The 26,364-nt window shown below is 39.5% G+C and overlaps 2 protein-coding genes across 2 annotated transcripts; both read right to left on the bottom strand.

Moving 5' to 3' along the window:
- Positions 1–241: 241 nt before the first annotated feature.
- Positions 242–13,771, bottom strand: shoc1 (shortage in chiasmata 1). Its single transcript, XM_079338014.1, has 28 exons — positions 13,658–13,771; positions 13,085–13,160; positions 12,877–13,006; positions 12,287–12,377; positions 12,010–12,197; positions 11,734–11,896; positions 11,489–11,594; positions 11,268–11,412; positions 11,074–11,172; positions 10,003–10,135; positions 9,722–9,816; positions 8,623–8,847; positions 7,486–7,971; positions 7,016–7,210; positions 6,667–6,861; positions 6,426–6,518; positions 5,890–6,071; positions 5,648–5,720; positions 4,984–5,053; positions 4,728–4,903; positions 4,531–4,636; positions 3,769–3,880; positions 3,487–3,608; positions 3,314–3,401; positions 3,064–3,195; positions 2,737–2,886; positions 1,602–2,316; positions 242–940 (listed from the first exon to the last, which is right to left on the bottom strand). Coding segments are annotated over exons 1-28 (4,434 nt in total). The 5' UTR covers positions 13,660–13,771; the 3' UTR covers positions 242–854.
- Positions 13,772–14,259: 488 nt separating this feature from the next.
- krt1-c5 (keratin, type 1, gene c5) lies at positions 14,260–23,951 on the bottom strand. Its single transcript, XM_079338001.1, has 9 exons — positions 23,894–23,951; positions 22,735–23,129; positions 22,019–22,101; positions 20,939–21,095; positions 19,382–19,546; positions 19,156–19,281; positions 16,477–16,694; positions 16,042–16,070; positions 14,260–15,280 (listed from the first exon to the last, which is right to left on the bottom strand). The coding sequence occupies exons 2-9, from the start codon at positions 23,119–23,121 to the stop codon at positions 15,165–15,167; spliced, it is 1,281 nt and encodes a 426-aa protein (XP_079194127.1). The 5' UTR covers positions 23,122–23,129; positions 23,894–23,951; the 3' UTR covers positions 14,260–15,164.
- Between the last annotated feature and the right edge of the window lie 2,413 nt (positions 23,952–26,364).

Raw genomic sequence — 26,364 nt, 5'->3', positions numbered from 1 at the left:
GAAGATAAGCACTCTCTCCACATGCTGAGAGACGATGATAAGGGGATTGCTTCACTAAATGAAAGCAAAAAAAAAAAAATAGCCCCACCATTGGAGCTGCTAGAATGAGAGGCGTTATCAGTTTAGCTGGGAAAAGACCCTCGATCCCACTCCTCCAACCATAAATCACAGTTTGTTTTTCAGTACTGAGCATGCTCCATGTGGGGAGGGGAACACAAACAAAAGCAAAAAGTGCTCATGGTAACGATTTTAAGGCTTTTTATTACTTAGAGGCAGAACATAAACATTTCAAAAACAGTTTAATGCATTATAATGTGCAGTTGTTTGAACAGATATATTTGTTATACAGATATGAGTTTTGTACAGTATGTCAACAATAACAACTTCACCTGTGAAGACATATGAAACTGTTTTATATTGACATCAAGTATCTGTTTTGAATGGGAACAATTGAATAATAGGAGAAGAAATACAAATCATTCAGAACTTTCATAGAAATAAAGCATCTAGGTTTCATAAAAAACTCTTTTTTAAAATGTCATTTAAAAATAGTAAGATGATAATTGTTATATAAATCAACATATTGGTCAGGAGCTCATGAATGCAACAACAATTTCATTAAGTTTCCTGCTTTAAAGGTCAAAACACAGCTGGTTAAATATTAAATATTTATGTCTAAAATGCAGAAATTGTATTCAAGATGAGCATTGGCAGGTTTTTGCAGCCAAACTCCAAAGTTATCCCTTCTGAAAAAAAAAACTCCAAAGAAGTTAAACCTAACTATTGCAGTAAACAACTTGAATGTTACAAAACTTATTGAAGTCTCACTGGTGTTCACCAACAGAACACAGGGACTAAAACAATTTTAGCCTTGTCTGTCCATCACTTCTGCCGGGAACCTTCTCAAAGCTTAACCTTCCCTTCTTTAGTGGAGTCATCACTGAAAAACAAACACAAACAGAAAAATCTGAATCAGGTTATGAAGCTCCAAAAAGAGTCCGAAACGTTCCAAATGAAACACATTGAAACTGTTGTTTCAGTAAATCTACAAAAGAAATGCCGATTAAAAAAAATGGATGTGCTTTTCTACATTCTAAAACTTAGCAAATGTTCAGGGGGAAATGTTTGGTCTCAAATGTGAGTGTGGCTAACTCTCAAGTTAAATGCAATTCACCATTAATGTATATTATTACACAACTATAGAAAAGCTTGTAAAATATGATCAGGAGGAGCATTGGTGTTTGACACAGTGAGAACTGACCACATGTTTGACGCGTCGCAGAAGTCTAAGTGTGTGGATGTCTGTAAGCTGATAAAACAACTTCTCACTAACTATTTCCTAACAAGTTGAAGTGTTAGATGGCTGTCAAGGTTTCTTGAGCTAAGCATGACGTTATTTATTTTATTTTTTTTAAATAATTACGGCTGCAGGATATGCTTTACTATACAAGGGCTACAAATAACTAAGAAGTCAGAACAAGAGCGACCAGTCATACAGGAAAGCATTTCCACCCTTGTTCTGATAAAACTTTTGCCAAACTCAAGACTTCAAAACAACAATCCAAAAAACCGAGACAACTTTATGTAAATGTATGATTTACCGGTGTCTGCTCCGACTAAACCTGCCACCTCGCTGTGCCTCTTCCTCTCTTGTCCTAACCAGCATTTGGAGCCGTAGTTAGCGGACGCTGTCGCTGTCTCTCCACTGATGGGGAAGCTGCTTTGACCTCGGCCCCACATTGTTACCTCTGCAGGAGGGCTCACACTGTGGCCTCCTGGATCCTGGAAGCCACTGAAGACTGTAGAGTATGTGGTCATGTCACTGGCGGCTGGCTGCTGCAGGACTGGACTGTAGCCCAACACAGAGTCCAGCTTGAAGGAACCGACGGGCTTAGTTGGGGTACACTCATCATTTATTCTTTCTACAACTCTCCCAACAGCTCCGGTTCTGCCTCTCCAGCTAGAAAACTCCACCTCCTTCCTGCCCCGCTCCTCCTCTCTCCAGGGTTCTCTGTTCCAGCTGTTCTGCAGGTGAACGTCTGGGCTGCCAAAGGAAGAACTCAGGTTGAGTCTAAAATCTGTGTTTCCATCCTGCACTAAGAAGTCAAACTGCAGGCTGGTGTCACTACAGGGAAGTTCTGGATGGGGGCTGATGGGGGTTTCTGGTAGTGGACCAGAGTTTACATGCTCTGGGCGAACAGACGTAGTCCAGGGGCTGATGAGGGGCCTGGTTTGTTGATTAGTCTCAGTGATGACTGTCTGAGACTCTGGGTGGTTTGTGGTTGTTGTATACAGGGACGTGGTGTCACTAAACAGCTGAAAGCAGAGAGAGGAGAGAGGTAATGAAGTCCTGAGAAGATTCAACTTCCCTCCTTTTACACCACTTCTTCTTATTTATGATCTCTCCTGCAGTAGCTAGGTTTACAAGAGCGTCAGAAAGGATGCCAGTTTGAAGCTGAAGTAATCCGTCAATCGATCCGACAATGTTTACAGCAACTTTTGATTATCTATTAAACGTCTAAGAATCTAAAAAAAACAACAATTTAAACACTCATTTCAATACATTAGGCCCTGAACAGTGTTGGCACTACTTCTCAATGTTTTATTAAAAAAAATGTTTTATAAAAAAACAGAAGAATAAAATGATAACTCTTGGTCAAATCCCATAATACATTTGGATCATACCACCTATAGTTGACAGATATTTGAATGTTGTATACATTTATCTCAGATCACCTTGAGGACTTTATGCGGCACCTCAGGAAGCAGCTCCTGCAGCTGAGACAGAGAGGCCCTCAGGAGCCACTGAAAGGATGGCGCTCTGTTCAGCATTAACTGACTGACCAGAGGGTTAATACATGGGAACTGACAAAAACACTTTTCCTCCTGGAGCAGAAAGAAAAAAAAAAAACAGGACATGAAAACATAAAATGGCCCATTAAAATCCTGGTTGGTGTGTAAACTCAAAAAACATTTCCAGATTGTTTTAATCGGGCTTTTTTATGTTGTAAAATACATGTCAGTTATTCGACTAATCTGTGTAACTTCCTGATGATTAATCACCTCTGAGGGGAGTGAAGTCAGCCAGTCTCTACTCAGGTATTCGACAGGATCCCTGTCACTGGACATCAGGCTGTGGAAGCAGATCTTGCTGATCCATTTGGCTACTTCCACCACATGAGACACTATGAGCACCTGAGAAACACAGGAAGACGTTTCATTTAAGACCACCTTTTTCAACTTGAGTCCATGTCCTCAGTTGTTTTTTTTCCCCCCACGCAGCAACAATGTTCAGTTGATGCTTGTGTCTGACCTTCACATCCAGATCTTCTGACTTCATTCCGAACAACACCAGAGAGGAATAAACCAACACCAAGTTATTGAAGGCTTCACTGGACAATCTGCACAAATAGAAACACTGATGGTGAGTCTGTGTGCACAGAATGTGTAACGTGTGCGTGTGTGCGTGCCCGTGTGTTCACTGACCCTCCTCCCTGGATGTTGGGGCAGTGCAGAATGAGCCAGCAGCAGTTGTATTGCAGGGACAGAGCTGTCAGTCTCATCACTACTTGCTCACTGCTTCGCTCCTGACACAGTTCATCCTCCTCCTACACACACACACACACACACACACACACACACACATACATACACAGAGGCACAAAGTTGCAGAAACTGAAATAAGTAGGAGTCATAGGTGTGTGTGTGTGTGTGTGTGTGTGTGTGTGTGTGATGATGGATGCAACAGGTGCCTCTGTCCCACAGTACCTGAACGATGATGGCGGTGCTTTCATTCACAGTGATCACGGCACACCGATGGGTCCCGCCAATCATCTGCAAGGAGGGACAGGAGCGCCTTTCCAGCACAGTTATGTTAAACCTTTAAAACAACACACACGCACACACATTTTTTAAACATCATATGGCATTTAGATGATAGCCTATCATCACAAGTTGTCGTGGAAGCATTAGATAAAGCTGGACTAATTTACGTCTACAATTTTGTCTCAGGAAATACTATCTGAAGGGAACTGTAAAAAAAGAACAATTAATCACCATAGCAACTCCTAGCCCAGGTGAGTTGGTATCAGCCCTGGTAATGTTGTACATTTATAATTAATTCTTGATAAAAACCCAAAAAAAACCAAAAAAACCCCAAACAAACAGAATTTCAGAGATTATTTCACGCTTTCATAAGACCTGGATGACAAGGTTGAAATCTGCGAACAACTAACTTTTTTAAATTCAGTATTTTTAGTAAAATGTTGACGAATTTCTCTTGTAATTTCCAACAACTCTTTATCTGGCATTCACATGAGCTGTCTGTTATTTTTAGATCATGAGCCCCCCTCCCTGTGTGTGGTCCTATGAATCATGATGCAAGTTTATGATGGTCACAGACTCCTTCTGTCAGTAAAACATCGAAAGCATAATATTTGTTGTAAAGTGATTGCTGTTGTTTTTTAGGCCAGGTATTTTATTACTACTAAAACTGAATATCATTCAATTAGACTGGATGTATTATTGTACCCTGACTCAAGAGTCTGCAGCAGAAGTGGACAACTGAGAAGCCCCTCAGTCACAAACAACATGTGAGGCACTTTGTCTTCCAGACGCCACGAGGCCTCCTCGGACTCTGTTGTGAAAAACAGACGCATGTAGTTCAAAAACTCTCCCACACCATGCTACTAGAAAGTGAGTGTTTGATTATTTTGTTGGCAGCTGACCAGTGTGGGAGATGAGAGTGTTGAATGTGAGGTGATGGACCCCCCTCTCTCTGCACACTGTGGCCCACGGTGACTGGCCTGGATGCTCGTACTCCACCACCACAGAGAAACACTTCCAGGGGAAATCAGGGCCCACATGCTGCTCGTTCACCAGCACACACACACTGTCGCACATGCTGGTGGGACAGGAGGGGTGTGTAAAGACACATGTTCAACACAGCACAGCAGCTTCAAATATGTTACAAATATGTGTTACCTGCTGATAACACTGGCACCATTTAGCTTCTTCTTGTCGTCTTCAGGGTGAACTGCAATTACAGCAGCTCCTGAAACGACAAACATAAACATACTTCACTTTATAATGCGTTCAAAAAACACTGAAACATTTGGGAAGTTTGTGTCCTGAATTCTCTGTCAAATTCACTTTGTTTGTATTTAGTCATAACGGGAAAATATCTGTTTTTGAACCAACAGAGGGCGCTATCTGCTTTTGGCTTTTTCTTTCAGTAGCTGAAGAAGAGAGGCGTCAGAAGCAAGTGAAGAATGTTGAAAAGTAAAAGCCCTGTTAGATGTAATGGACGAGACAGGAAACGTGTTCAAATATGGCAGGAGAGTGATACAGTGATAAGTTTGAGACACCAAGAACATATTAGTAACATGATGGGAAGTTGATTTAGAACTACGCAATGAATAAATAAAAAAATAAATAAAAATTTAAAGAGAAAAAAAAAAGTTATTGTCAAAGTACAATACTCATCTCAAAATGACTTCAATTGTTTTCTTTATATAAATTTGAAAGAAATCATATCTTGGATCTTGTTCTGTGATATATTCATCATGTGAGTAGAGTGACTTGTTTCCCTTCTGTTTAGTAGAACTGTTGATTTATGAAAATCCTGAAAAACGATCGAGTCGCTCACCAGTTGCTTGGTTCAGGCTGTCGATGATTTTGAATCTGTTTTCATCAGAGGAGGTTGATAACATGACGAGGAGCTAAAGGGAAAAAAAACAGATAAAACAGGGGGGGACAGAGAGTCACACAAATAAACTCTGAAACATCGTGGCCGATGAAAGAACTGAACACGAGGTAAGTAGAAGGGTATATGATGGAGAACGTGAGGCAATATAAAGTTAGCTTTTCTTCTCCTGTTAGAACACTAACTTTGTCCGTGGTTTTCTGTCCTTTCCTTCTCTGCAGCCATTCGGCCAGCAGCTGCTGCAGCTCCAGCAGTTTCAGGTCTGCCTCCTGATCCTTGTGACTGAGGTAGAGGATGATCTGCAGCCTCTTCACCAGCTGCTGCAGTCTCTGCTCTGCACATGCCTCAGCTGCCTGGGTGAGGTAGTCTTCAGTGCAAACAGACAAGGCCATAAATAACACACATTACTGTATTTTACTTTGATACACAATGATGTAAAGTAACACTCATGGATCACAAATCCAAACTCAAAACCTAAGTTTAAAGTCTGTGAAAACAAACATTCAAATACATCCATACTATACCGGTGAGTGATGGGCTTTTACATGGTCACATCTCCAGCTGACAAAACAGGTTTATTTGCATGAGCCATTTGTATTCTAACAATTTCTTAAATCACTCATGAATGGATTTTAATTATAGATGTGTGGGTTGTAAAGAGATGCGTTTGCTGTATTTAATAATCCAAAGTTTATTAGACTCTGAAGTCAGCCACACTGACCCAATGCAGTACTGAGGTCACACTTCAGCAGGAGCTCCTTCACCATCACCAGAATGTGAATCAGTGTTGCCTGGTTTAAAAGCACGTCCTGATCTGCAAACAAAAGAAAAACCAGCAGATAGGTTCAACATGTTTCCATCGCATGTATTCCTAGTACTACAATTTAAAGTTTCAAGATCATTTTAATATGCGTTTGTTGCTGTAAAAAAATAAAAAAAATAAATACATAGTGACCAAGTACCTCCGATCAGCTCTGTGCTCTGTGCTTGTGTCCTGCAGAGCGCCTTCTCCTGCTGCTTAAGGATGAAGTGCGATTGGTCAGGAGCCAGGCATCTAAAGTCTAGCCCTGCTGGGACGCTGAGACCCAGCTGTCTGGCCGAGTTCAGAAACGGCTGAGCAAAGGCCAGCAGAACAAAGTATGCATGACGCTGGCTGTCTGACGGACGACAAGAGAACAAACTGTAAGTCGTAAAAAAAACCTCCGGAGACTTCTTTTCCCCCCAGAAACACAGGATCCATGTTTGAACACTGAAGACATTGTGTTTGTATATGTCCATATATGGACAGAATATGCTCTCACAGCACCTTACCTGTAGGTTGGACTGCTACGACTCCGCTCTCCCATCTTCCAGGATGATTCATGTGTTGACCTGTTGACTCCAAAGCTGCGTTCTGTTCTCTGGTAGCGTTCCCTGACACAGCACCGTTCATGTACGTCGGCCTCGTGTCTGACCTCTGCATTGGCTGTAGAGCAGGCTGGAGCTCAGGTGAGGTTGGATTCTCCACTTTTAGTGTTTATAAAATGAAAACAAATGATTATGTTATTGAAGTGTTATTTAGTGATTAATCAGTTATAAAAATACTCAATTTAATCAGTATGAGCGCTCATTACACTGGTTTATTGTTTTAGCTTTGGTAGATTAATTAATCCACCATATATAGCACATGGATGGGCTATCATTGAAACTTGGTAAACACCAAGTCAAGAGAAACATCTAAAGTAAAGCTGAACAAATGAGAGGAGACTTGTGTCTTTGTGATACACTGATAAAACTCTGACCTGAAGCTTTGGCTGAGGTCTGAGCTGCTGATGCAGCAGGAGCTGTCCGCTGTGATCTCATCCTCATGAAGGTGGACAGGGGGTCCAGGTCCTCTTCTGGAGGAAGTCTCATAACTTGCGGACCTCTGGCATCGTCTCTGGTGTTCAGTCTGGAGGGAGCTGCCTGCTGAGAAGTGTGGGTGCTGCGCTCTCTCTTACGCTCATGTTGACAGGTTTGAATGCTGTTCTTAAGAGCAGAGGACAAGACTGCCCCTTCTGAAAAAGCCTCATCTTTGTCTGTGCTGTAGCTGGCAGCAGCATGTTTATTATTGTCCTTGTTGACAGCTTGACCCAGGAAGATGTTCTGAGAAGTATCAGCCACTGCTTCTCTTTGAAGAAGGGTGTCATCTGCTGGCATCTCGGGCTGAAAAACAGCGATATCCGATTTCTCCGGTTGAGGTAACTGAGGTGCGTTTGTGGAAATAATCAGGATGGATCTATTTGTGACTGAAACAAGAGAGAGAGAACACGTTAGAAAACTGCTGCAACACTATTTAGGCTGCAATTATCTTCCATATTCATCTTTTAACGATTGTTCAAATGATCACACTTACAAATGATTCGACAACATGTAATAAAAAAAAAGACATCCATGTCAAACGTCCAGGATTATTTGAAGTTATTTTCATGCCAAGAAAAATATCGATAACCATCAAATTAAGATGAAGTCACGTACATAATTATCTCAAAGCCATGCTCTGTCTCGGCTTTCTAACTATCCTCGACGAGATGAAATAATGAATGTGATATTTTAACACCAAATCACCCAGAGTTTGAAACAGAGATCGTATACAATCAAAGTCACTTTGATTTGTGCGACTCCACCTTAATAAATTCAGTATTCTACCACTGACCACTTAAAGGACAGATGTTGATCTCATTCATGAAGCCTTAACTTCCAACATCTTAAGACCAACTAAGTCATAAATTCCCTTTTGTTCCTGCGCTGTTGACTCGACAAAGACATGTAATGACACAGATTCTTAAATCTTGAACGTTGCCAGTTGACCTTCTTATAGCAGTCGATGCCACTGACGCAATCCCTTTATATCACCTGACAAAACTGAATCAGTTATCGGCTGACATGAACATACTCACTCTCCACATGTTCAAGTGACACTTTTTGGAAGTCTTCCGTCTTCTCTTGCGTTATGGAGGGACGCTCAGACCTCAGGCTCTCGGTGAACTCGTGCTTACTGCGCAGATACACCTGTGAAGCTCCAATCTCATCAAGGCTCTCAAAGTTGAGATTTTCTAACTCCATCATTCTTAAGGCGTCAGACAGAGGCCGGAAGTCAACAGCTGGATCATTACTGTGGGGCTCTGCACATCAGATGAGATGGTTAAGGACAGACTTTGTAGATTTAATTGTAGTGTTGCTCTCTGACGGAGGCACATTTTCACTCCACATTCTGAAATACCCCGATCATAGCAGCCGTTCACCTCATTTCATTCATGAATGAACACAATCCTTGAACTAAACAGAAATAATAGATACTACACATGGACATAAATAAACAGGGATGATCCATAACAATGTGTCAGCGAGCACGTTTTCATGAGGAAATCCATGATGATTATTGGTGTCTATTTATAAAAGAAACACCCGATCAAACTTAAGGAGCGAAGACGGTCAGAAGAAGCAGAGAGTTAGTTTGGTCGAGGTCTAAAACGTGAGTGTGGGACGTTTCCTATTCTGACTGGTGTGAGCATACGTTTTTTGATCCTGTTCAGATTGAATTTGAAGATGTAGAGAATTAAACTCAGGAGACAGAGCGACATCTGGTGGTGAGCAGAACTTACAGCACTGGAGCTGAAAACAATCATAGAACTGCCTGAGTGTTTGCATGTAGGCTACGAGTCTGTTCTTTAGCAGTGAATGCAGTCATTACATTACTGATTCATACGGTTGATTTTCTTATGTCTATAAAAGTTGAATCTTCCTTAAGGATAATTAACGCCGCTCTCATAAATACTTTGCAGGCTGTGAATGTCTTGGAGCTGATTGGACAAAGTGTGTTCTCAGAGCAGGTCGGACGCTGGGATTAAATGAAATGCCAGTGTGCTTGCTCTGTGGGCTCCTAATTCTGAAGACTTCTTGGTCATTCAGTTACTGTTTCAAGTTCTTCTCACACGTCCACAGATTTTCTCTGTAAATCAGAGTTCAATAGGAAACAACAGTGAGCCGTGCAGATACCTGCTAACAGGAAGCCAACCACAAAGGTTGGATGCTTCTCCGCCTTCCAAAGCGCTGTCTCCATGTCATGCTGAACTGTCGCTGACACCAAAGACCTGAATGTAACGACAACATTAGTTCACAAAAGGACTCTTCACTGTTGGCCATCTTTTCTACTAAAGCAGTAACAGATAATGATTTGGTGTGTTGACTCCTGTGTACACTTGAACGTTATAGTTATCCGTTTTTGATTTGGATTGTTCCTGGATTTGCAAAATGCTGACCCTGTTATCATCACTCACCGTCCACAGAGTGGGGATAACTCTTGCCTTTGAAGTTCCCATGTGGATGGACAGATCGTGGTTTGACTGCTCCGGTCTGGAGTCGAGGTAAAAGTCGCGTCGAGCTCCAGGTCAGTAGGAAGCATCAAATGTTCTGAAGGAAGATGAAGTGCAAAAAAAATTTAAACTTGTTGAAAATGAGTCCTCGAACCACTTTGATCAATAACAGTGTTTGATTATTTACATTACATTTACTTCTTACTATTTCAGGATCCTTGTTTTTAATCTGTGCATTTTTATTTGAGGGTAACCTTCTGTCACACAGATGCAAATCTGGTACCTTCTACTGCACTCTACTTTTTTATAATAACATTTACTTTACAACTTGCCATTAAAAGACATAAAATATGGTTTGATTGAACACTGACAAGGGTGAGTCAGTCCAATGAATACTTCTATTGATACTTTAATAGACACAATATGGTTTCCTTTTAAAGGGATGCCGAAGAACATGAGGAGTGTGGTCTCTCAGGAGATTGTGTGTATACTTAATAAATGATGCGTATGAGTATGAGGGAAGTCTGCAGCTGTTTCTGGGGTGCAGCTGTTATACGTGGCGACCTCGTCGATGGCAGAAGAGTATTTGAACTTGGATTTCGTTTCTTCCCCCCACCTTCTATTGCAAACTGCAAATGTTCAGTGTTTTGGTTGACTCGAACAGCCACATTTACTCGAGCCAAGTATCCTGCTTACAAAATGCAGCAGAGCCTGACAACTTGTGTGCACTCTGGTCTTTGCAGGCGCTGCTGACAGAGCTCAGACAGCAGACAAACTCGACTTTCTTAAGTCAGCTGAGAAAGTATTTGTTCTTCCTAACAAGTTCCAACATTGTTTGGACCACCATGTAAAAATTGACAACATTCCCTTAACTGAAATGATAAATGCAGGGCTTGTAGATGAGTATTTCAATTGGTGGAGTTTGAGAATTTAACTTGAATAAACGAACTAAATAAAAGTTGGCGAAAAACGTTTTTTTGTTGACACGTGATAACATTTCAGATCCCCCTTGTATTCGCTCTCTGTTACTTTTACCTGCTAAATCCGGCTCCATCAGACCTCTGTTTATCTTAAGCTTTGTGCTGGACTCCTCTGGTATCTCAAACTGGGAGGTTTCCACAGATGCTGGGACATCTGAAATGTAAAGTGAAAAAAATGTGTCTCGGGTGTATCACTTTAAGCTTCCCTGCATGTTTATTAAAAATCTAAAATAAAAGTGTCCTCCTCACCTTTATGGAGCACGTCCAAGACTGAAGGCTGCTCATCCAGCTGTTCAGGACCAACAGTCATACGACCACAAATGCCTAAAAAGTTGTTGCAGTAGTGTTCTTGGTTCAGATTCAGAGTGTCCAATACAACGGGCAGCATCAGAGACTATGAAGAAGAGAAAAAGACGTTATGTTAAAACCATCTCGTAGATTACCATTTGACATTTATCGTTTTCAGCCACCTCTTCCTGCGTCTTTGATTCTTTCCCAAACTCCTCATGAATGTTTGCACACGCCTCAATGTCGCAGGTGTTAACGTCAGGAGGTTTTTCATAAGACGCACAGTGTCTGAAAGAGTTAGAATCCAACTGGGTTTAAACACAGCACAACACAGCATGTAAAAGGGCAAACAAGCCAGGACAGTAATGTCCCTGTACTGTAAATAAGCTGATACTAGAATGACCTCTCACACTCTTCACATAAAGACCTGAGTATGACGTCCTCAGAGATGGTCCGTCCAGCTGAGCTCAGCAGAGGGTCGGACACAGGAAGAGTCTTCAGACGGGACAGTTTGGCTTTCAGTGTGGGTAAATGTCTCTTAAATGTCGGCAGGTAACTGACAACTATGAGCTCTTCTGGCAGGAGAAGATCTTTGAAGTAATTAGACATTTTTGTGAGCAACTGTGTCACATTTAAAAATTCTGCATGAGGAAATGTTAAATTGAAACAGATCATGTTTCGCGACTGACATGTTTTAAGTTACCTTCGTCATTTCCAGGTTTCATCTGCTCTGTGGTGCACTTGTAAAATGATTCTCGGCATGGGTCACTGATCTGTGTTTCTTTTAAAAGACAGACAAACTCCTCCTGGTCAAACTCTGTGAGTGAGTCAGGATTAGAGCTGGGTATTATCTCCACATCCTCCGTCACCTCACTCAGAGTCACATTAAACCTGGAATGTAATAAAGCTATATTGAATAACTCAATACATGATTCATCTTCAAAGATGAAAATCTTTCACTGTCGACTTGGCGACAGAACCTTTCGAGTAGATTCACTGGTTGCCCTTTTCCTCTCAGGTCATCCAGCACAGAACAACGGACAAAGAGTTTGCAGGTAGAGATCACCTTTCCTAGAACAAAAAAAACAAGTACAACAAGTAGCTGTAATATTTTTATGGGCCACATTTCCCTTTTCTGTTCCAGTTAAAAAGTTACATTTAAGTAGCACAAGAATTTATGGCATAGAGTAGTGCTGCAACGATTAATATGTTCTGTAATTAGTGAACCCATAGATTGACTAATGGATTATAAATGGGATAATTGTGTAAACATGTTCAGCTCATTTTTATTTTTGGGCAGCTCATAGTAGGGTTGAGAATAAGGGATTTTCCTTTACCTCAACGAGATCAAAAATGGTGAGAAATTTGCATCACCATGTGTACTTTTACTTTTTACAATTAGAGGATGTCAAATCTAAATGATTATATGACATTTGAGGGGTTTAATTGCAGCCCCTATGTTTTGGATATATTGTGTTTTCTATCTTTAAAAGAAGCCTCTTACACTGATCAGACAAACTTGAAAAACCACATCCTGTCACGCTGTATCATCATCAACCCTCCTGTATACCTCTGATCCACGGTGTCCTATAGGTGACTTCAGGCACTTTACCACTGTGGGGGTAAACGTCAGTACTATCAGTGAAGTACGGAGCTGGTAACGCCAGGAGGTTCCTCATTACTTTATAACTGGTGTTGGTCTGAAATACAGATTAAAAGGTAAACACAGCTTATTAGTTTAATGAAACACTGCTGAGAGTAAAATAACATAAACTCACCTCAAAAACATAGTCAAGAGCTTTATATCTGTTGGCAGAGAATATCTGAGCAGGAAAACACATGTCCCTTTCTGACCTGTCAACATCATGAAAACAAAACAATACAAACACACAAAAGCTTATTTTCAGGAAATCATGCATTTAGTGAGTCTTGTTTTTTTAAATATAAATTTGTGATAAGTGTGAAAAACGACAAATGTATTATATTTACATACTTGATTACTGGCGAATTAATGCTTGAATGTGGAGCTAATAAACACTTTATAACCTGGTGGAGAGCTTGTCATTAAAGTCTTAAATAAACAGGTGTAAATAAATAGTATTAAATGTTATATTGATTGCATTTGTTAGTGTCATCGTAAACTAAAGGCTGTTAGAGAACAAAACAGGAGATAATAAATACTCATTTAAAGTATAACATACTCTACATCAAATGTAAGTTATTTTACAGTGCTTATTCTATAGCTGTTCAACAAAAAGTTAGCCCGGCTATAAGCTAGCAGCTAGTTGTTACATGAACAGTTCGCTAACTTGTTTTCTGATTAAACTGATGATGATTAACATCAAACTTACATAATGGTAATGGTTAATGAAGTGTTTGAAAGCAGAGGTGAAGCTCAGGTAATGTTAAAGGCTGTGGTCTGGTAAAAAAAAAGATCACAATATTTTTTTCTTTCTCTAAAATTTAAAAGTGACCTTTTTAACTCTTACGCATGCGCTTCAGGAGGTTTTTATGTTTTTAATTTATTACTATAAGGATATCGTACTGCTCTTTAATTTGTAACAATACTCATATTACAAATATCTACTACAAGCATTTCTTGTGATTTGTCTGAAAGGAAATAGTTAAATCGTTATTAAATAGAGCACAGAAATACAAACCGAGCTCACGGCACAAGTTGCACTGCACGCTTTGTCCCACAGGGGGCGATATTTGTTAACATTATGCAAAGCTAAAACCATTGAGTCTAGACAGACACTAAAACACAAACCTCAAGAACACAGAAGCCCGTCACCTGATCCTTCAGTATTTAGTTTGTGTAGTTTCTGCCCTCTTGGTGCTGAATCTTATGTTACTTTGTGTTCTCTCTACTCTTCTGTTGAGTAGTTCTCCAGTATCAGTCAAAGTTTCTGTGTGGGCTAAAATCTTTTCCAATGAACGACAGGCACACATATTTGGTATACACAGTTTTTTATTGACACTGTACATCTGCTTTGGTTGATTGCATTACTTTGACATTAAATTACTTGTATTACTATTTAACAAAGAAACTATCCTGTAAAAATAGATACTACTGCAAGATTGGAACAATTTCTAAAAAAGCAATTATTCCCAAACTGCAAGTATAATTTTACCTTTTATAAAAAATCTTCAACATAACTATTGAAGAAAATACTCTGATTCTCTGTCATATCTGTGTTAAAACAAGCTAATAGGTGGCTGGCTGTAGCTTTTTTTAAAATTGCAAATAGCTATATACATCATTACTTTTTGTATTTAAATAATCTGAATATGAATTGTTCATAAAGTAGGATTAGAGATACCGGTTTATACATTTAATTGATTTTGGTCAATGCTCGAATTGCTGTTTTACCTTTCTTTCCAGACTGTAGGCTAAGCTAAGCTATTTGCTTAAAATCATTTTTACTATGATGATGAATTTGGTGTCAATCTCGTCTGTGTATTCTCATTGGCTGTTAAAGCTCCTTGATCACTTTAAAAAATGACATTGACTGATATTCTAAACGGACCATGATTTCGGCTTTTTTTTTTTTCGGTATTTTTTTTTATTTTAATTACAGCAGAATGGAGACTTTTATTTATTATTAAACAGGCTATTTAAACACTTCAGAGAATATTGATTTGATAACAAAAATATACATAGAAATGTATCATGTTGCTTAAAAAGACAAACTAATCTGTTAAACTATATTGTTTGTGTATTGTTGGCATGGTAATAACAGACAATACAAAAAGAAGGGGAACATTTTACAGGAAGACTGTGGGGAGATGTAATCTGAAGCACAGCAGGCACTTTGAGTTTCAGACACATCACTTCTTCTCCAAACACACTTTGGCTCATTTTTTGTGCTCCTCAATCTGCTCCACCTCACTGGACTCATCCACCACCTTTCCATTGATCATAGTCTGGGTAACCACTTTCACAATCTTCCTGGTTCTTACTTCAGGTTCTTCTGTAACACAAAATGAAAGCAGATTTAATCACAAACAATAACAAATGACGTTAATCTAGTTTTTAAAGATTGTGAGTCACTGTACACACCTAATTCTATTTTAAAGATGCAAGTACCTGGTTAAACATTTCTCGTGTTTCTTCAAAGCTTCTGTAAGACTCTTAGCTTGAAATAGACTTAAATGTATATTGTTATCTCCTACTGACATTCAAAGTCAAACAAGACAATCAGCTTAAAGAGTGACAATGTCAATTTAATTCTTATTAATGTCTGAAACTGTTGTTGGGGTTTAGTTGTCTTACAAAGTGACTAACCACATGCAGTTAAAACCATTTTTTTTCTTTTACATTTTCAAGGCAGAGGTTCAAAGAGAGGAAAAGAAGGATAAGATTTTTAGTTTAAAACTTTTAAAATGTACATGAAAAGATAAGAAGTATTGATTTGTCCCCAAAGTTCATTGCTAGGCTTTCAAATGGCTACAAACTCTTAGCGCTGCCTTAGTTGGTAGAAAACACATCAACCTTGTCCCTTTACCTGGCCCACTTTTGATAAAACATGCCTGAAAGATTTATTCACCATGCAGGTACACGATTATTCTAATAGAAATACAATGAGTGTAAAAGCTGTGCTGACTAACAAAATCAGAGAAAAATGTGTGTCCATTTAACAATAGAATACTTATTGTGTCTATTTTACTGCTAAGATGATGCTTGTGAATATCTTTTGGACCTTATTCAGCAAATAAATCAATCTGAACTTACTTTTAGGAGGTGGAGGAGTTTGTTTCACCCTGTGGAAAAAAAATGACATCATGATTCAATCCAAAAAAGCTCAGTGCCAAGAAGAAACTGTTCACTCAAGATCTAATACTAGGACACTGAAGAAGAATCACTTCCAAATATGAATCAGTTTGTTAGCTTAGCTTTAGCTCTACAGTCAAGTCAGTACAGAGCATATACACACAGAGACACAATTGTCAAACCCATTTACACACATATGATTAAATGTGCTAACACTTAGTGAGCTTAAGAGTTGCTAAGAGTTGGATTTTGGTAGATTTAACAGAGCCAGGCTATAGTCTCTCGTTTTGCTATGCTAAAGATATAAATTGTGAATATGATCTGTATTGTTATAGAAGTGTATGTAGTTATCAGTGGCTAGTTACAATGGTTGTGCTCTTTGCCACCCTCACTTACATTTCCTCTCCCTCCAGCAGCCTTCTGTAGGTGGCGATCTCCATCTCCAGGTTCTGTTTGATGCGCAGCAGCTGTTCGTAGTCAGTCTTGTTGCGCTGCATGTCCAAACGCAGCTGAGACAGCTCTTCCTCCAACTGAGTCAGTGTGGCCTGAAGGCGGTCCATCTCCACCGAATACTTGTGGTTTGTTTCTCCCAGGTTTCCTTCCAACACGTTCACCTATTAACAGGACCAACAGGTAAGGATTGGTGACAGTGGATGTTAGTTTCATATACTACAAAATCGTGAACAATGGAGCAAAAGCTTTGACTAACTGAAAATATATATATATAAGTTAACACATAGAAAAACATTCCTTATTATTATTATTTAGTTTGCTCAAGCAAAAAACTGGAAACCTTAAAAAGTTGTACATATTTAGAAATTGTAAAGACAGATTTATTTGGAGATCTGTTTCAGGGCTTTTCACAACACATTCGAGTACAGCCAGAGGATATTTGAGTCAGATATTCCCCTTTTGTGCACTAGTCTTTGTTTAAAATCACTCGAAACCCGAGACACGGTTATTAGTTTCAAGTTAAGGGACAGTATTTACCCCGAGAGGGTTTTCTATTTCCATATGCAGTTAACCATTAATAGAAATTATTAGAAAGCAGTTTCAACAAACAACAGCAAATTGCTACTGGAATTGCATTTTGGGCCTTTATCCCCTTTGGTTCTCAACATGGACTGTTACCCTGAATGTCCATGAATACAACAGCAGCCCTTTCAGTTTTACTGGTGAACACTACTCTTATGCTTCAAATAGAGAGTAACCAAAATATATTATATTCCTGTAGATTATGCAATCAATCTGCAGAAATCTGTTTGTAAAGACTAAGATTTAGGCATTAGATGAATTTACTCTTTATTAGGTCTACTGTTCACTTCACAACTTCAAACTAAAGCTCAAGACTTCAACACTTCTTAAAGCTGAAGGAAACAGCAGAGTTTGGTCATAATTCTCACAGGGTTTATAAACATCTAATATTACATTGTATAGTTATTTAATGCTTTATTTTCTTTTAAAAATATTTCAAAGGCCAGTTGTAAATGCATCAATGTGTAATTTAAAGGCCTTGTTAAAAATAATCCTCACTGACGTTCAGAAAGGCTGTAAAGCTTAAAGACTGGACTTTACCTCTCAATGTTACTTTGTGTAGTATGTTTACATGTTGAGCTCATCCATTCACGACCCCACACAAATCACCCAGAGACTAACACAGACTGTCAACACCATAATATCTATGCATTGAATACTGTGTGCTCAATATAGAACAAATATCAATGAGCTATTACCTGCCTTTACTGAGGAAGTCTACGCACTGTTTGATCTTTGGGCACATGTAACGGGAAAACAAAACACTTCCTTGTTGGACTCAGTGTCTTTTCACTTTGATTGATAACTGGAGCAGAAAGACATCACTGTGTACATTGTACCACTACGAGCTCTTTGTTGACAGAGCGAAAGCAGCTGTTACCTTTTAGAGAGGTCTGACAAGTGTACAGAAGACCTAAGAGGTAAGGTTTGAGCTCTAAAGAAGTAGAGGAATGGTTGTTAAAAGTATAACTGGATAGGTCTCTGCGAGATCAAACAGCTACAGAACAAGGTCACTGTTGGGATTCAGCTTAACCTTTACCGGATATTTGGGATATTTTACAGTCTTAGTTCTGGCTCTCTTGTTGAAGAATCTTCTCTTGTTATACCTTCTCATAACTCATGTAAGAACTATGAAACTGAATCCAGAGGTGAGACTACCTATTTTCTTTATCATGACCTATTTCCAAGAACTGCAGTTTCTCTTTATGTCCTTGAGGCTGACTAAAAAAGTCTATCACAAAATCACACACTCCTCAAGTTAAAAATATCCATTTTGGCAGTAAAAATAAATGTTAAGTGATATGAGAAATTAATTTGATCAATGATAATGCTAATTATGAATCAATATTCATAATTAGGGGTGTGACAGTTATAACTGCTCGCAGGTGAGTTGTAACTGTTTTCTCGGAGGCCTAATGCGTGTCTCAACACAACCTCTTTGTCTCTTATGAGTTTGTTGGTCAAACACGATTTGAATTCTGTTTAACCAGCTAGTCTAAAGATGAAAAAACAGTCAAAAGTAAGCAACATTTATTTAAAATCATCTGCAGGCAAAGAATGTCATTTGCTTTGCTGAGTGTGGCTAACGTTAGCAGCTCCAGCACTGCCAGCCTTAGGTTCTTCCTGAAGCTTAACATCTAAATTGGTGAGCACAGAGAGCAGGACAGTTAAACGTGGCCACAGTCAGTGTGCAGCTACAGGTTGTGTTTTCGTTTGAATATCACATTTGACTGTCAATGAAGGCTAAATATTAATAATTCATTTAAAAGACTAGTTATTGTGGTGCTGACTAGCGAGTGTGATGACATTAAACTGTTTACTTGACTAAACATCCCAAGTAACTGATAGTTACTTGGAGACAGCCTGTTCATCATGGAAACCGCCATCCTAGGGCCTCAAAACGCTCCTTCTTTAAGCAATGGGTGACAAGATTCCGTCCGTCTTAACATACGACATGTTTCCTGATAAAAATGCTTGACTTTCATAGTTGCACATGGTCAGACTTAATGAATCCACCATGTGTTGTTGTCTGTACTGCACCTGTTTCCTAAGGTTGTCCAGTTCAACTTCAAGAGCCTGCAGGAAACGACGCCTCTCACTGAGCTCACTTTGGGCACAACGCAGAGCCTCGTTGCTGTCTTTCACCTCCGACTGCACTGCCTCTAACTGCAAACACACACATGAATATAACATCTTTAATAAAAGCAGATGGCAGAACAGAAGACAACAGAAAAATCTCATAACCAAAATGTATCCAGGAACTGACCTTCTTAAGGTACCAGGCCTCGGCATCCTCCTTGTTCTTGCGAGCGATTCCCTCGTACTGGACCCTCAATTCAGCCATGGTGGCCCCCAGATCTGGACCCTGAGCCGCATCCACCTCTACACTCACCTGCTCATTGGCCAGACGCGCCTTTAGTGCATTCATTTCCTACCATGATTTAAAGAGATCAAAGTTCAAGCAGTGTTAATGTAGCGTCTCAGTTTCTACCATCACATTAAAAACAGGTTAACACTTGGGAGTGAACAAGATGTATCAAGAAACGTCTTCGCCAGTTTGACAACATGCAAACTGTTTCTGCAGCACAATAAAATACTAGAACATTTTTGGTTTGTGTGACTGTCATAGGACTGTACATTTAGGAACAAACTTAGAGCACCTCATTAAACCATTATTGAATGAATGAAATTTATTTTTGAAATTTTTGATGAGCATCAGTGATAAAACATATTTCACAATTTTTTTTAAACAGAAAATAAAGAATTTAAAGGTTGCTGCACCTTTTAAAAAAAGGAGAAGAAAAAAGCTAACTTATGTTTAACTTCCCCTTTTACACATCTAACTTCTGCTTATTAACGTCAATACACCTACACCAACAGCAGAAAATAAAATATATATGATTAACAATTTTTGTTTTAGCAATTTGGCAAATCCAGCATTATATTGTGATTAAAATTATATGGGCAGGTGTCTACTTAACCTTGTTGATATGTTGGCTAGGCTATTACTGCCCATTTAGTTTCATAGTTGGCTTGTGGGAGGCATCAGAGACCAAGTGGTAGAGAAGGTATTTTTGGTGTTGTTAATACCTGGATCTTGCAGGGACAGCCTGTTGAATGTGGCACTGCTGTTTGGGTTGTGGTAGCCCTTAAGTGTGGTACAAATTGTCAGTAGGGCATTCGCCTAAGAGGTAATGGAAGGTGTATCTTCACTGAGCGCTCATCCTTTTCAATTAGGGCACAAATATCTTGTGTTTATTTCAAAAAGAGTATCCCTTTTTTTCTTCTTCTTTCATGTTTGATCACCTCAGCCTCTGAAAGATAAACCTTTAAATTATAAACTAAAGTCTGCAGGGAGCAGAGCAGCACCTGCTGGCTCAGCCTACATCCGGGACACCACACCTGTCTGAACACACAATGTGTGACTGGATGGGCTCCAACACTCCCTCTGTGTAGGACGTACAATAGGTGTTATCTTGCGGTCTTGAAGCACCATTGGGACAAAGAAAGAGGGCGTGTCCATACGCTTCATATTATCATATTTCTGATACTGAATACTGCAAATCCACTGCAGCACTACTTTATATCAACCTGTTGTAGCTGTGTCTGCGATAAACAACAGGACTGGAATGTGTTTTCACTCTGAGGTTTTGCATGTATTCAATCCTCTTCAGTCTTTAAGCCGTTCAGAGAACCCACTGTGCTTCAGAGACATCCTGTATTTAAACACCACTACACTTGACAACCTGTAAAGCGATTATCTTGACGAGCAAATACTCATTCATCATTCCTGACGTGACCTTCACCATGGCAGACATCTCACCTCGCCGTGATTCTTCTTGAGGAAGTAGAGCTCCTCCTTCAAGCTGTCCAGGTCTCCTCGCAGGGTGCTGATGATTTGGTCGTGATCAGACTTAGCTCTCTTCAGAGCCTGACAGTCCCTTTCTACCGACTGGCACAAGCTGGCCTCGGCCTCCCATCTGTGAAAAGAAAAAAATCACATCATCACAGTCATCACATCAAGAACAGAGACAAGCATCAGAAGGCTCAGAAAAGTGTAGTCAGTGGACCTTGATGTAAAATTATTGTGCCGTGCTGTTTAACTGGGAATCAGTGATATATTCATGAGAAGGTATAACAAGAGAAGATTCTTCTGTGTTTGTTTTATTTCAATCCTTTTAAGGCATACAATGTAGACAATTATTTATTGTTTTGCATTTACAAAAAACCACCATAAACCACATACAAGAAAAAAAAAAATCCTCTCTCGCTTTGAAATTGGAAGGTTATATGAGCAGTGAGCTGTACATGCCTTGACACAAAATGGGCCAAAAACATTTTGAGAGGTCCTTAGTATTTAATTAAAAAAAGCATAGTTATTTACCTGTTATCAACCTTTCACTTCTAAGTACATTTAGAGAGATGCATGTACTGTTGAATTTACATTTTCGTGTCTGCCATTACTTAATTTTCAAAGTAACATGTCACAACATTTCCCTACATCAAAGTAGTGGGATGGAGGGTAAGATCATGTATTTTTAAAATATAAAGGAGCAGACCTAGAGAGTTAGAGCACTTTGCTGCTAATCCCATAAATCACTGCCAATTGATGTACGGTACCACTGCTTCACTTCAGGCCACAGAACATACCATCGACACGCTGTGAAAAACACGGGCGGAGGGTGTACCTCCACTCCACCGCCTTTCCTGCTGCTCCATCCTCACCCAACACATCCTGCACTCACTCACACGACACAGTTGTCGGCTCCTGAGCAGCGTGGGAATGAGGCTCTTATTTCGCAGCCTGACATAAAGGTCATTTATTCACACAGCTCTGCAGTCTGGAGCTCCCATGTGAACACTCACAGGCGAGTAAAAGAAAGAACCTCTGTGTGACACTCACTTGACCCTGAAGTCGTCAGCAGCCAGCTTAGCATTATCAATCTCCAGCATGATGCGTGCGTTCTCCAGTGTCTTCTTCCTCACCTGAGTGGGGAACATGGTTGGAAATGAAAGCATCATGGAGCACTACAGATGATTTTTGATTTTAAAATGTTAGTTTCATTTTAATTTGCTGCAACGCCACATGCTCTAATTGAAGCACGTCATTCTACTTGGTGCTTCTTCTGTTATCACAACTCACAGCAAAGTCCAAGATGGACATCTAAGTCTTGTACACGTTTATGTTATGTTATTGTCAATTTGGCCAAGTATTGTTTAAGACAGCCAAAAAGAAATATCTATTATGTTAAGAAGACAGATTGATAAACAGGATGCATTACAAAATAAAAGGATCACTTGATAAAGAATCAGAAACCTATGCAGTGTTAGTCATCTAATTATTGCATTAAGACATTTGAATAGCAGTGATTTTTAAAAGCAGGTCAAATAGAAGTAGCCTGAATATTTGCAGATTTTTGAGAAATCTTGAATATAGAAAAAAAAAAGTCAGATCTTTGTTTTATCCCTATGATGCAAGAATAGATTTTAACAAAGCTGATCAGACGGTTTCTATCTTTTAGTTAAGAGGATGTGAAAGCAAAGAAACCTTCAGTTTGGTTATTTTTCAACAAGAAAAATATCAGTCACAGGGATAAACCTGATCTCCTGGCCACTGACCTCCTGTCCGATGGCATGAGCCTGAGCCATCATGCCCTCGATGTCATGTCCTTTTGGAGCCCTCTCCACCATTAGCTGCTTGATCTTCACCTCCAGCTCGGCGTTAGATCTTTCCAGCGTGCGAACCTTGTCCAGGTAATTTGCAAGCCGGTCGTTCAGGCCCTGCATGGTCTCCTTGTCGCTGGCGCCCACACCGAGCCCATTGAAGGATAGGCTGTTGCCCAGCATGTTGAGGCCGTTGCCCATAGAGACAGAGCGGGACAGAGACAGTGTGCTGACAGGGACCTGAGGTTTGGAGCGGAGGCTGCGTCCGCTGTCCCTCACAGAGACGCTGGAGAAGGACGGCTGACGGACCGAGTAGCTGCGCACAGAGAGTGTGGAGGCCATGGTGTCGTCTGCAGAAGATCCAAGTTTCATCAGTGCTCTTAACAGGTTACACTTTTTTAATTGACAGGCACAACAGATGTAGCCTTCAGCATTTGTCTTAATTAACATGTTTAAACGTGTGTAATGAATGAGACTTAAGAACAGAAAACAAGGTCAACAATCTGTTTCCCATCAACTTTGATAGTAAGTCTTAAAAAATGCATTTAAACTTCTTTTTTGTAATTTCAAGGCTCGCTCTACTTGTTTATTGTTACTTGATTTTTTACATTTGCAGTGTGATGTCTAGAATCATTTTGGGGGTTTAATCTCTCTGTGGCCATTTTTGAAAAAAAAAAAAAAACCCTATCTGATTGTTGTTTGCATCTTTCAGTAGTCCTTTAGTGTCTCTGTCTCAGTATTTGTGTTGTATCTCTATGCAGGCATTAGATACAACTTCAAACAAGAAGTGTGAAGTTTAAAGACAGAAGAGAAGCCTCATTCTGTGATTCATCTCTCAGGATACCCCTCTGTACAGGCCCTGGGGATGAGGTTGATGTATAACATAATGAATACCGGTATAATTACATTTGGAAAATAATACATTTGATGGTTCTGTGCTTGTTAGTAAAGTATTGGATAAGGATAAGGAACAATAAAACAGATCTATTAGTCCTGGAATTCATTTCATGGTCAGTCACTTTAGCTTTCAATCTCCAGTGTGAATATTAAAAAAGATGTGTCGCTAATTCAGCAAAAAAAACAAAAAAACAAGAAAGAACAAAACAGTACTCACATGGAGCTCAGTTCTTCAGGTCTGCTGTTGTGCTGCTCGGTCAGGTTTGGTCCCTGATGGTGACAGTAAGAACTTTCAGGTGATTTTGTCTGTGGGAGGCACTGACTGTTTGTCAGGGTGGAGCCGCTGTCTGTGTGTCCAATCACACAGCAACACAAAAACAAACAGGAGGATACAACCTGACACCTTGTTGAAGTGTTGAAAAAAATAATTGAGGTGCAAATAAACTAAACCTGTCTGTGTCTGAACCTGAAATGCAGCTTATTGTCTGCAGCTTTAAAGGTTTGCAAACATTAGAAGTTGTTAGTTGTTCACTCAAATGGTACTACGTTATCCAATAAAGGAAAGACATCAGATACGTATTTACAAACTATTCTGTTTGCATCTACAAATGACTGTTTCATTTGTATATGTATATTTGCATTTGTGTTAATGTGTGTTTTCTAGTTGATTAAAACCATACTTTTTCTAAGATTTAAACAAATGGGTGTGCTCTAAAAGTTATAAACACAAAAGCATGTTTGAGTCACGACTTTATAAACAGTAAATTGTGTGTTTTCTCTCCTTTTACATACAATTCTGAGCAATACTTTGCCCCTGCCTTCATTCAGAGACATCAGCGTTCACCTGCATGCTGAAAATTGGAGGACAAACTGCTGTGACTCTGCAGGCTCCAAAGTGATCCCATTGAGCGCGCTCACAATGCACTGTGAGCGATGTGAGACGCCAGCCTCACCTGAGCACTGCCCTGTGGGATGAGGGGAGACTCAAGAGGAAGCAGGAACAATAGAGGGAGAGAAAGAAAAGAAAGAGAAGACCCCTGAGAAATGCAGGGCGTGGGTCTAGCTGAACTAGAAACCGAGCAGACAGAAACTCTGTCATAGGCTACAGTATGTAATCCTCTCGAACTGTATTGTAAAATTCCTCTGCTTAGCATTATTCTCTTTGAGGGATCAGATCACACAATGACGCTGACCTGGTTTAATTGCTTTACATGCCTGTCACTCCAACCAGCACTGCCCACCTCTGCACTGCGTGCTCACAATCACAGAACAACAACACTGCTGAGATTATACCCGTGATCAAAGTCAGACTTCAGCAGCATCTAGATGTAATTCCAGGTTTTAACACTGATCACATTCTTGGAGGGTGAACATGTCTATTGTGCTTTTTGTCATCCTAATATGTTTTTAGCTGTTTTGCTTTAACAGTGACAGCTTCGCTTAAGGCTATTCAGCTTTCCACAATGGGACAGAATCCGGTCCAACATGGTCTAAAAACTATTTAAATTAAAACAAAGAAATACTCACTTGTTAAATGTAGGATTTAGGGTTTGTTTATAGGATGATAGTTGTGTTTGTGAAATTACATTCTGCCTTTCCAAAAGTGCAGTCATTATTTACTGCTTATAGTAAGTCTGTATGGTCCTCACAGCCAATGTTTGAGTCTTAACTCTAGCACTGCATTGATGTACTGATTTAAAGGTTATTTATATACTTATACTCACCTATTAGAAAAGAATAAATGACCTAGCACTCTCAGATGAATGATACAATCAGCAATTAGTTATGTTGTAATATTAAACATGGAGATCAGACTTAATTGAACCCTACAATTGAAACGTACAAGCTGTTCAAGCTCCTCTTTACCGTTGTGATAGGTTTATCTATAAATGTGCATCATCATCATCTGTTGTCGTACCTCTCAAGATAGGGATTAATGCTTTCATTCACATAGATGTAAGTAAGGCCTTACATTTGAGACACTTTTGGGCAAAAGACACAGAATAAGAATGCATAGACATACTGCCACCTTGTGGACAAAACAAATAATTCATAATAGAGATCAAACAAATTATTGTAATTATCATTATAAAGAAATGCTAAGTGTGTAAACACTCCTCTTCCTAATGTTGTATATGCAACACACTGTGCACAGGGCTGACAGTGAGAATATCCATCTTTGCAAATTTTACTGAAATCAACTGATACAAAGTTTAATGTGCACTTATTAGATTCAAGATTTTTTTTATGTCACATGTTCACAGATGGGTAGGCACTAATAGTGACATAATAGAGCAAGTGTACTTGTTTTATTTTTATCTTATTTTTATATATTTATTTATTTTTTGGAGAGGGGGTCTTCTTCCAAGTTGTTTTAAAGGGCAATGCCATTTTTGACGTTCACAACATGAAGACTTGTATTTTAAACAGATCTGTGCAACAACAGGCTTTTCTGCCTCTGCCATGTTTCACAAGAGGGATTTCAATTCTGCTCTACCTTCTTATAAATCAAAGTAAAGTGCAGTGATATTTCAAAAGCTGTTATCGTTCCGTCCTCCGAACATAAACACATTCTGGGAACCTGCCGTGGGTCCTGTGTTTATTTTTGCACAGTGAACGTTTGGCAGCCAGCCTGGGTGAAGTGAATCATAAGTTTCAGCTATTTCCTCCTGTCGTTCCTCCTCCAGC

Source organism: Symphodus melops (assembly GCF_947650265.1).
Source record: "Symphodus melops genome assembly, chromosome: 1".
In the NCBI taxonomy this organism is placed as follows: Eukaryota; Metazoa; Chordata; class Actinopteri; order Labriformes; family Labridae; genus Symphodus; species Symphodus melops.
This window is presented reverse-complemented; position numbering and strand designations above follow the sequence as displayed.

Excerpts from the sequence above, each read along its gene's own strand:
- shoc1 (XM_079338014.1), bottom strand. Across the intron at positions 9,817-10,002 it reads TTATCCCCACTCTGTGGACG|GTCTTTGGTGTCAGCGACAG; the intron begins GTGAGTGATGAT and ends CGTTACATTCAG. Across the intron at positions 7,211-7,485 it reads GACCTCAGCCAAAGCTTCAG|TGGAGAATCCAACCTCACCT; the intron begins GTCAGAGTTTTA and ends AAACACTAAAAG.
- krt1-c5 (XM_079338001.1), bottom strand. The coding sequence starts at position 23,121 with ATGGCCTCCACACTCTCTGTGCGCAGCTACTCGGTCCGTCAGCCGTCC. Across the intron at positions 22,102-22,734 it reads CTCATGCCATCGGACAGGAG|GTGAGGAAGAAGACACTGGA; the intron begins GTCAGTGGCCAG and ends TTCCCCACTCAG. Across the intron at positions 21,096-22,018 it reads GCTGACGACTTCAGGGTCAA|ATGGGAGGCCGAGGCCAGCT; the intron begins GTGAGTGTCACA and ends TTCTTTTCACAG.